Genomic DNA, 12,216 nt, shown 5'->3' on the forward strand with positions numbered 1-12,216 from the left:
GGAATGTTTCATCATTTTAGTAACTAATGACTTAGACTGGTAACAGATCAACAACTGAAGACTTTTACTGGCTCTGTTGTAAAGTTAGATATTTTATAGCTTTGTAGGTTTAGCAAGAAATAAACTATGGCAGGTTTTGTAAAAGTGTGAGAACTGTCACAATTTATAGTACTAGTTGTTCACTCTGTTACTTTTATACAAAACTGGTTAATTAGAATGTACAATCTAAAGAGAAGAATGAACAGTTTATTATAATTGAAAACATACAGTACAGTGTATGAAAAATTACACCATTGGTAACAATTTCATTGTAGTAACAAAAAAATTATTTGTGTGGTTACAAACTAATTATCTCAGCAGAAAAGACATGGATGCTCGTACAAAGTTTGTTACTACTTGGATTGTTAAAATCTGGTTACATACAAAACATTTGATAAAATAAATCATAGATCAACAAATACAGAAACTTAGTTTAAAAAACAGCTAAATTAGAAGTAGAAAGTTATTTGTAAAAATTGTGAAATTTATGGTGTTAAACAACATTATAATACATTAACCTCAGAAGAAGCCCATCAGTGGCTGCTGACAGGTCGCACCTCCTTGGTTGGCTGTCTGCAGCAACACTGTTTTGTAATATCAAAACTTAATATAGAAAAATAATTTCTATCTTTACAGCAAATATGGATTTGATGTCTTATCAAGTCTACTAGACACACTGGAACAGCTGGAAAATTTTTATATAGACTTGTACAGGTCATCAACAATTCTTAAAAGCCAAGCTAACGACTGTGGACTTGGGAAGGGTATATTACTAAAGTAAACATAAACATTTTGAGAGTTAAACTTTGGTCTCTCCAATCTACATGTTGCTGCAGATGTACAGAAACCAGAAGATGTAATATATTGTCATTTATCAGTATGTTCCATAAAATCTACACTAGCTGCAATTTGGCTACTTTCAAAGTTTTTCTCAATAACTTTCTAATCTCAAGTACACCATTTGATATATGTGTGTGGGGATCCTCAAGGGAAGATATTTACAGCTGGTCCTAACTTCTATCTAATATACATTTTAAGAAATATTTAATTATAAGTTATACTCGTGGAAGCTAAATTTATGAACAAACCATCATCCTATCTTTCCACCAAATATCCCATGTGCAGGGCAAGACCTTAAAGAAATATCTCAGATTACTAGTGTTTAAATGATGGGTTTATAACTTCATTATTCTCTAAAGATGTACAGTATTTTATTAGTGTTACTAATGTTCTATTAAACCACAGCTCTGTTGTAATATATAAACAGCAGGACTGGTCAGTATAAATATTCACTCTAAAGATGTACAGTTTTTTATTAGTGTTACTAATGTTCTATTCAACCACAGCTCTGTTGTAATATGTAAACAGCAGGACTGGTCAGTATAAATATTCACTCTAAAGATGTACAGTATTTTATTAGTGTTACTAAAGTTCTATTAAACCATAGCTCTGTTGTAATATATAAACAGAAAGACTCATCAGTATAAATATTCACTCTAAAGATGTACAGTATTTTAGTAATGTTACTCATGTTCTATTAAACCATAGCTCTATTGTAATATATAAACAGCAGGAGTGGTCAGTATAAATATTCACTGTAAAGATGTATAGTATTTTAGTAATGTTACATATGCCCTATTTAAACAGTCACTACTTTCTGGTAGCAGAGGGTGAATTACACAAATAGTTTAAATCAAGCACAACTTCCTGTTATCAGGTTGTGAATTACACAACGAGTTTAAATCAAGCACAACTTCCTGTTATCAGGTTGTGAATTACACAACGAGTTTAAATCAAGCACAACTTCCTGTTATCAGGTTGGGAATTACACAAATAGTTTAAATCAAGCACAACTTCCTGTAATCAGGTTGTGAATTACACAAATAGTTTAAATCAAGCACAACTTCCTGTTATCAGATTGTGAATTACACAACGAGTTTAAGTCAACCATAGTCCAATAAATTCTGTGTGGTAAAACAGTAGTCAGTGGGAAGTATTGTAGTTATTTATAAAGATTAGTATGGTCTGTTTGAAACCAAATCTCTTCTCAAATCCAGAAATAAAAAAGGATTTTGTCATTAATATATAAAATAAGGGCAATCAGCATGGTTCAAAGTGTTACAACTAAATCATTAGAAACATGTTTGATTTATTACATTTTCTCTGTTAATTAGTATTGAATGTAATTGAAATCATGTACACTAAAACGGAGAAACGAATTAACAAGTCTACAGAATATATTCTGATGATAACCAAATGAAACAAGGACTACTTGCGTACAGATGAAAATAACCAAATAAAACAAGGACTATTTGTGTACAGATGAAAATAACCAAATGAAACAAGGACTACTTGCGTACAGATGAAAATAACCAAATAAAACAAGGACTACTTGTGTACAGATGAAAATAACCAAATGAAACAAGGCCTACTTGTGTACAGATGAAAATAACCAAATAAAACAAGGACTACTTGTATACAGATGAAAATAAGCAAATGAAACAAGGCCTACTTGTATACAGATGAAAATAAGCAAATGAAACAAGGACTACTTGTGTACAGATGAAAATAAGCAAATGAAACAAGGACTACTTGTGTACAGATGAAAATAACCAAATGAAACAAGGACTACTTGTGTACAGATGAAAATAAGCAAATGAAACAAGACCTACTTGTGTACAGATGAAAATAACCAAATGAAACAAAGCCTACTTGTGTACAGATGAAAATAACCAAATGAAACAAGGACTACTTGTGTACAGATGAAAATAACCAAATGAAACAAGGACTACTTGTGTACAGATGAAAATAACCAAATGAAACAAGGACTACTTGTGTATAGATGAAAATAACCAAATAAAACAAGGACTACTTGTGTACAGATGAAACTTCTCTATTTTAATTCTCCAATTTTCAATATTCTCAAAAACTCCACAAGTGGATATTTGTAACCACTTTGAAATGTTTTGATGTATGCAGTAAAACTTGAACAACAGGAGGGGATGTTTTATGTAAACCTAGATTATTAGTGTAGGTGAGAAAATCAGTCTCTGTAAAACTTGAACAACAGGAGGGGATGTTTTATGTAAATCTAGATTATTAGTGTAGGTGAGAAAATCAATCTCTGTGAAACTTGAACAACAGGAGGGGATGTTTTATGTAAATCTAGATTATTAGTGTAGCTGCGAAAATCAGTTTCTGTAAAACTTGAACAACAGGAGGGGAATGTTTATGTAAATCTAGATTATTAGTGGAGATGACAAAATCAATCTCTGTAAAACTTGAACAACAGGAGGGGATGTTTTATGTAAATCTAGATTATTAGTGGAGATGAGAAAATCAATCTCTGTAAAACTTGAACAACAGATGGGGATGTTTTATGTAAATCTAGATTGTTAGTGGAGATGAGAAAATCAGTCTCTGTAAAACTTGAACAACAGGAGGGGATGTTTTATGTAAATATAGATTATTAGTGGAGATGAAAAAATCAGTCTCTGTAAAACTTGAACAACAGGAGGAGATGTTTTATGTAAATCTAGATTATTAGTGTAGCTGAGAGAATCAGTCTCTGTAAAACTTGAACAACAGGAGGGGAATGTTTATGTAAATCTAGATTATTAGTGGAGATGAGAAAATCAATCTCTGTAAAACTTGAACAACAGGAGGGGATGTTTTATGTAAATCTAGATTATTAGTGTAGTGGCGAAAATCAGTCTCTGTAAAACTTGAACAACAGGAGGGATGTTTTATGTAAATCTAGATTATTAGTGTAGGTGAGAAAATCAGTCTCTGTAAAACTTGAACAACAGGAGGGGATGTTTTATGTAAATCTAGATTATTAGTGTAGGTGAGAAAATCAGTCTCTGTAAAACTTGAACAACAGGAGGGATGTTTTATGTAAATCTAGATTATTAGTGTAGGTGAGAAAATCAATCTCTGTGAAACTTGAACAACAGGAGGGGATGTTTTATGTAAATCTAGATTATTAGTGTAGCTGCGAAAATCAGTTTCTGTAAAACTTGAACAACAGGAGGGGAATGTTTATGTAAATCTAGATTATTAGTGGAGATGACAAAATCAATCTCTGTAAAACTTGAACAACAGGAGGGGATGTTTTATGTAAATCTAGATTATTAGTGGAGATGAGAAAATCAATCTCTGTAAAACTTGAACAACAGATGGGGATGTTTTATGTAAATCTAGGTTGTTAGTGGAGATGAGAAAATCAGTCTCTGTAAAACTTGAACAACAGGAGGGGATGTTTTATGTAAATATAGATTATTAGTGGAGATGAAAAAATCAGTCTCTGTAAAACTTGAACAACAGGAGGGGATGTTTTATGTAAATCTAGATTATTAGTGGAGATGAGAAAATCAGTCTCTGTAAAACTTGAACAACAGGAGGGGAATGTTTATGTAAATCTAGATTATTAGTGGAGATGAGAAAATCAGTCTCTGTAAAACATGAACAACAGGAGAGGATGTTTTATTTAAATCTAGATTATTAGTGGAGATGAGAAAATCAATCTCTGTAAAACTTGAACAACAGAAGAGGATGTCTTATGTAAATCTAGATTATAAATGGAGATGAGAAAATCAGTCTCTGTAAAACTTGAACAACAGGAGGGGATGTTTTATGTAAATCTAGATTATTAGTGTACGTGAGAAAATCAGTCTCTGTAAAACTTGAACAACAGGAGGGGAATGTTTATGTAAATCTAGATTATTAGTGGAGATGCAAAATCAATCTCTGTAAAACTTGAACAACAGAAGAGGATGTTTTATGTAAATCTAGATTATTAGTGGAGATGAGAAATTCAGTCTCTGTAAAACTTGAACAACAGAAGAGGATGTCTTATGTAAATCTAGATTATAAATGGAGATGAGAAAATCAGTCTCTGTAAAACTTGAACAACAGGAGGGGATGTTTTATGTAAATCTAGATTATTAGTGTACGTGAGAAAATCAGTCTCTGTAAAACTTGAACAACAGGAGGGGAATGTTTATGTAAATCTAGATTATTAGTGGAGATGACAAAATCAATCTCTGTAAAACTTGAACAACAGAAGAGGATGTTTTATGTAAATCTAGATTATTAGTGGAGATGACAAAATCAATCTCTGTAAAACTTGAACAACAGAAGAGGATGTTTTATGTAAATCTAGATTATTAGTGGAGATGACAAAATCAATCTCTGTAAAACTTGAACAACAGAAGAGGATGTTTTATGTAAATCTAGATTATTAGTGGAGATGAGAAATTCAGTCTCTGTAAAACTTGAACAACAGGAGGGGATGTTTTATGTAAATCTAGATTATTAGTGTAGGTGAGAAAATCAGTCTGTGTAAAACTTGAACAACAGGAGGGGAATGTTTATGTAAATCTAGATTATTAGTGGAGATGAGAAAATCAGTCTCTGTAAAACTTGAACAACAGGAGGGAATGTTAATTTCGTATGTTAACATCTGTCTCTCTTTATAGTTCTATCTATCTCTAAATATATATCTATATATACATATATATTATACACAGTCAAGTTAAAGAACACCACTAAAATATTCATTGTCTATCTTGAACAACAAAAACATTCATCTTAATGGAATTGATAAAAATATTTTACAAGTACTGGCATTGAGTGTGTAAAAATTAAGATCAATGTTTGTTTATAATACAAATCTACCAGTAACTATCATTGTTAATCGTGGTGTTTGATACGACTACATGTTAAGATTAATTATCAATACACATGTACAGTTACATGAGGGAAAGTGTTTACAGTTAATTCAACGCTTTCTTGGAAACTAACACTTATTAATATAATGTATTCAACATGCTCAGTGATCCACTACTGTCAGCTGTGACGATCACATGATGTAGGACAATAATAACTACTGGTACCTTAACATCACTAAAGTTAGATACGTCCATTTACATGGCTCATTCTCCTTCAGTCTGAGTACACCCCTTTGAAACAGTTATTTCTCCTGTGGGATCTTCTTCTATCCTGGAGGAGATTTCTCCATCTGTAACCAAAGCACATGAAGGACTTTATACAGTTCAGGTATCTTAAAATATCATTATAATGTATTCTTCAACTGAACAGGTTATTTTAAATTATTGGAAAATTATGTCTAGTTTCTAGATAAAATCTTACACCTTAAGATAAATCACAGCTGGAGTTTTCTAGATAAAATCTTACACTTTAAGATAAATCACAGCTGGAGTTATCTAGATAAAATCTTACACTTTAAGATAACTCACAGCTGGAGTTTTCTAGATAAAATCTTACACTTTAAGATAACTCACAGCTGGAGTTTTCTAGATAAAATCTTACACTTTAAGATAAATCACAGCTGGAGTTTTCTAGATAAAATCTTACACTTTAAGATAAATCACAGCTGGAGTTTTGTAGATAAAATCTTACACTTTAAGATAAATCACAGCTGGAGTTATCTAGATAAAATCTTACACTTTAAGATAACTCACAGCTGGAGTTTTCACGATAAAATCTTACACTTTAAGATAACTCACAGCTGGAGTTTCTAGATAAAATCTTACACTTTAAGATAACTCAAAGCTGGAGTTTCTAGATAAAATCTTACACTTTAAGATAACTCACAGCTGGAGTTTCTGGATAAAATCTTACACTTTAAGATAAATCACAGCTGGAATTTCTAGATAAAATCTTACACTTTATGATAACTCACAGCTGGAGTTTCTAGATAAAATCTTACACTTTAAGATAAATCACAGCTGGAGTTTTCTAGATAAAATCTTACACTTTAAGATAAATCACAGCTGGAGTTATCTAGATAAAATCTTACACTTTAAGATAACTCACAGCTGGAGTTTTCACGATAAAATCTTACACTTTAAGATAACTCACAGCTGGAGTTTCTAGATAAAATCTTACACTTTAAGATAACTCAAAGCTGGAGTTTCTAGATAAAATCTTACACTTTAAGATAACTCACAGCTGGAGTTTCTGGATAAAATCTTACACTTTAAGATAAATCACAGCTGGAATTTCTAGATAAAATCTTACACTTTAAGATAACTCACAGCTGGAGTTTCTAGATAAAATCTTACACTTTAAGATAACTCAAAGCTGGAGTTTCTAGATAAAATCTTACACTTTAAGATAACTCACAGCTGGAGTTTCTGGATAAAATCTTACACTTTAAGATAAATCACAGCTGGAATTTCTAGATAAAATCTTACACTTTATGATAACTCACAGCTGGAGTTTCTAGATAAAATCTTACACTTTAAGATAAATCACAGCTGGAGTTTTCTAGATAAAATCTTACACTTTAAGATAAATCACAGCTGGAGTTATCTAGATAAAATCTTACACTTTAAGATAACTCACAGCTGGAGTTTTCACGATAAAATCTTACACTTTAAGATAACTCACAGCTGGAGTTTCTAGATAAAATCTTACACTTTAAGATAACTCAAAGCTGGAGTTTCTAGATAAAATCTTACACTTTAAGATAACTCACAGCTGGAGTTTCTGGATAAAATCTTACACTTTAAGATAAATCACAGCTGGAATTTCTAGATAAAATCTTACACTTTATGATAACTCACAGCTGGAGTTTCTAGATAAAATCTTACACTTTAAGATAAATCACAGCTGGAGTTTTCTAGATAAAATCTTACACTTTAAGATAACTCAAAGCTGGAGTTTATAAAATAAAATTTTACACTTTAAGATAAATCACAGCTGGAGTTTCTAGATAAAATCTTACACTTTAAGATAACTCACAGCTGGAGTATCTAGATAAAATATTACACTTTAAGATAAATCACAGCTGGAGTTTTCTAGATAAAATCTTACACTTTAAGATAACTCACAGCTGGGGTTTCTAGATAAAATCTTACACTTTAAGATAAATCACAGCTGAAGTTTTCTAGATAAAATCTTACACTTTAAGATAACTCACAGCTGGAGTTTTCTAGATAAAATTTTACACTTTAAGATAACTCACAGCTGGAGTTTTCTAGATAAAATCTTACACTTTAAGATAAATCACAGCTGGAGTTTTCTAGATAAAATCTTACACTTTAAGATAACTCACAGCTGAAATTTCTAGATAAAATCTTATACTTTAAGATAACTCACAGCTGAAGTTTCTAGATAAAATCTTACACTTTAAGATAACACACATGGAATTTCTAGATGAAATCTTACACTTTAAGTAAAATCACAGCTGGAGTTTTCTAGATGAAATCTTTCACTTTAAGATAAATCACAGCTGGAGTTTTCTAGATAAAATCTTACACTTTAAGATAAATCACAGCTGGAGTTTTCTAGATAAAATCTTTGACTTTAAGATAAATCACAGCTGGAGTTTTCTAGATAAAATCTTTCACTTTAAGATAACACACATGGAATTTCTAGATAAAATCTTACACTTTAAGATAACTCACAGCTGGAGTTTTCTAGATAAAATCTTACACTTTAAGATAAATCACAGCTGGAGTTTTCTAGATAAAATCTTACACTTTAAGATAACTCACAGCTGAAGTTTCTAGATAAAATCTTACACTTTAAAATAACTCACAGCTGGAGTTTTCTAGATAAAATCTTACACTTTAAGATAAATCACAGCTGGAGTTTTCTAGATAAAATCTTACACTTTAAAATAAATCACAGCTGGAGTTTTCTAGATAAAATCTTTCACTTTAAGATAAATCACAGCTGGAGTTTTCTAGATAAAATCTTTCACTTTAAGATAACACACATGGAATTTCTAGATAAAATCTTACACTTTAAGATAACTCACAGCTGGAGTTTTCTAGATAAAATCTTACACTTTAAGATAACTCACAGTTGGAGTTTTCTAGATAAAATCTTACACTTTAAGATAACTCACAGTTGGAGTTTTCTAGATAAAATCTTACACTTTAAGATAACTCACAACTGGAATTTCTAGATAAAATCTTACACTTTAAGATAACTCACAGCTGGAATTTCTAGATAAAATCTTACACTTTAAGATAACTCAAAGCTGGAGTTTCTAGATAAAATTTTAGACTTTAAGATAACTCACAGCTGGAGTTTTCTAGATAAAATCTTACACTTTAAGATAACTCACAGCTGGAGTTTATAAAATAAAATTTTACACTTTAAGATAAATCACAGCTGGAGTTTCTAGATAAAATCTTACACTTTAAGATAACTCACAGCTGGAGTATCTAGATAAAATATTACACTTTAAGATAAATCACAGCTGGAGTTTTCTAGATAAAATCTTACACTTTAAGATAACTCACAGCTGGGGTTTCTAGATAAAATCTTACACTTTAAGATAAATCACAGCTGAAGTTTTCTAGATAAAATCTTACACTTTAAGATAACTCACAGCTGGAGTTTTCTAGATAAAATTTTACACTTTAAGATAACTCACAGCTGGAGTTTTCTAGATAAAATCTTACACTTTAAGATAAATCACAGCTGGAGTTTTCTAGATAAAATCTTACACTTTAAGATAACTCACAGCTGAAATTTCTAGATAAAATCTTATACTTTAAGATAACTCACAGCTGAAGTTTCTAGATAAAATCTTACACTTTAAGATAACACACATGGAATTTCTAGATGAAATCTTACACTTTAAGTAAAATCACAGCTGGAGTTTTCTAGATGAAATCTTTCACTTTAAGATAAATCACAGCTGGAATTTTCTAGATAAAATCTTACACTTTAAGATAAATCACAGCTGGAGTTTTCTAGATAAAATCTTTGACTTTAAGATAAATCACAGCTGGAGTTTTCTAGATAAAATCTTTCACTTTAAGATAACACACATGGAATTTCTAGATAAAATCTTACACTTTAAGATAACTCACAGCTGGAGTTTTCTAGATAAAATCTTACACTTTAAGATAAATCACAGCTGGAGTTTTCTAGATAAAATCTTACACTTTAAGATAACTCACAGCTGAAGTTTCTAGATAAAATCTTACACTTTAAAATAACTCACAGCTGGAGTTTTCTAGATAAAATCTTACACTTTAAGATAAATCACAGCTGGAGTTTTCTAGATAAAATCTTACACTTTAAGATAAATCACAGCTGGAGTTTTCTAGATAAAATCTTTCACTTTAAGATAAATCACAGCTGGAGTTTTCTAGATAAAATCTTTCACTTTAAGATAACACACATGGAATTTCTAGATAAAATCTTACACTTTAAGATAACTCACAGCTGGAGTTTTCTAGATAAAATCTTACACTTTAAGATAACTCACAGTTGGAGTTTTCTAGATAAAATCTTACACTTTAAGATAACTCACAACTGGAATTTCTAGATAAAATCTTACACTTTAAGATAACTCACAGCTGGAATTTCTAGATAAAATCTTACACTTTAAGATAACTCAAAGCTGGAGTTTCTAGATAAAATTTTAGACTTTAAGATAACTCACAGCTGGAGTTTTCTAGATAAAATCTTACACTTTAAGATAACTCACAGCTGGAGTTTTCTAGATAAAATCTTACACTTTAAGATAAATCACAGCTGGAGTTTCTAGATAAAATCTTTCACTTTAAGATAACACACATGGAATTTCTAGATAAAATCTTACACTTTAAGATAACTCACAGCTGGAGTTTTCTAGATAAAATCTTACACTTTAAGATAACTCACAGTTGGAGTTTTCTAGATAAAATCTTACACTTTAAGATAACTCACAACTGGAATTTCTAGATAAAATCTTACACTTTAAGATAACTCACAGCTGGAGTTTTCTAGATAAAATCTTACACTTTAAGATAACTCAAAGCTGGAGTTTCTAGATAAAATTTTAGACTTTAAGATAACTCACAGCTGGAGTTTTCTAGATAAAATCTTACACTTTAAGATAACTCACAGCTGGAGTTTTCTAGATAAAATCTTACACTTTAAGATAAATCACAGCTGGAGTTTCTAGATAAAACCTTACACTTTAAGATAAATCACAGCTGGAGTTTCTAGATAAAATCTTACACTTGAAGATAAATCACAGCTGGAGTTTTCTAGATAAAATCTTACACTTTATGATAACTCACCACTGGAGTTTCTAGATAAAATCTTACACTTTAAGATAACTCACAGCTGGAGTTTTCTAGATAAAATCTTACACTTTATGATAATTCACAGCTGGAGTTTTCTAGATAAAATCTTACACTTTATGATAACTCACAGCTGGAGTTTCTAGATAAAATCTTACACTTTAAGATAACTCACAGCTGGAGTTTTCTAGATAAAATCTTACACTTTAAGATAAATCACAGCACAGCTTGCTCGTTGCAGCAAATATACCTTATAATCACCTGATGGATGAAAAACATGTCACTATACATGTGTGTGTGTGTATTTTGACAATAAATTCTGATCCTAGTAAACAAAACTCAAAGTAATTCTGAACATCAGTACAGTCACTTGAGTTTCTTCTTGTAGTTTAGAATGTATTGTGCCCTCCTTCTCAGTTAACAAACTTTTAAGCCATAATGCCCACAACATCTCAAGAGGTTAAGCCAACTTAGAAGATTTGGGTTAGTCATAAATAAAAATGTTAAAAGCTAAAGTTCAAATCAATTCTAATAATAATAAGAAATGTATGTAGTCTGATATTATTAATATTGAATCAATATAGTATACTGCAGTTTAAAGTTATTCAAGTACACTCAAGTGTAGAAAACATACCCTAACAGTCATAACTGTTTCAGAAATGGTTGAAAATGTAACATAACTAACAGAGGACTTGTTGCTTTTACTTTTTGTCTTTAGAGTTTACAGAATACCTTTGTTAAAAACATTCATCAACACAACTCACCAGCTGTTTTCAACACCAGAAACTTAAGGATGTCTGAGAGAGAGACAACACCAATGACATGGTCCCAATCATCAACCATCACAAGACGATGAACCTATTGAAAATAATGGACATAAATGCCAAGCCACCTTACCTTGAAACTGAAATTTGTCAAAGTTATTGAGAAATCAAAGTACTGAATATTTCAGTCGTGTTTTAAGTTATTAAAGAGATGACCTTGCCAATTTCAACATCTTATTCAACAATTTCTAATTATATTTTATTTGTAAGTTTTACAAGAACTTTCTATTTCTTACTTAACTTGATATTTTTTGAAAAACAAAGTTCTCAGGTTATATTAATATAAGAGAGGA

General features: G+C 30.7%; 1 protein-coding gene across 3 annotated transcripts in view; it reads right to left on the bottom strand.

Annotated features, from left to right (window-relative positions):
- Nucleotides 1-232: 232 nt before the first annotated feature.
- The window catches only part of LOC143234710 (5'-AMP-activated protein kinase subunit gamma-1-like), an 83,566-nt gene continuing 71,582 nt past the window's right edge, over nt 233-12,216 (bottom strand). For 2 of the 3 annotated variants that reach the window (XM_076472271.1, XM_076472269.1), the window contains 2 exons: nt 11,864-11,957; nt 233-6,061 (listed from right to left, as the gene is read on the bottom strand). In XM_076472271.1, the coding sequence (XP_076328386.1) occupies nt 5,976-6,061; nt 11,864-11,957 (180 nt within the window). In that variant the 3' untranslated portion in view covers nt 233-5,975. The remainder of the gene's footprint in view (nt 6,062-11,863; nt 11,958-12,216) is intronic. The other variant, XM_076472270.1, reaches the window with a different exon arrangement.

The sequence above is a fragment of the Tachypleus tridentatus genome, chromosome 12 (assembly GCF_004210375.1).
Source record: "Tachypleus tridentatus isolate NWPU-2018 chromosome 12, ASM421037v1, whole genome shotgun sequence".
In the NCBI taxonomy this organism is placed as follows: domain Eukaryota; kingdom Metazoa; phylum Arthropoda; class Merostomata; order Xiphosura; family Limulidae; genus Tachypleus; species Tachypleus tridentatus.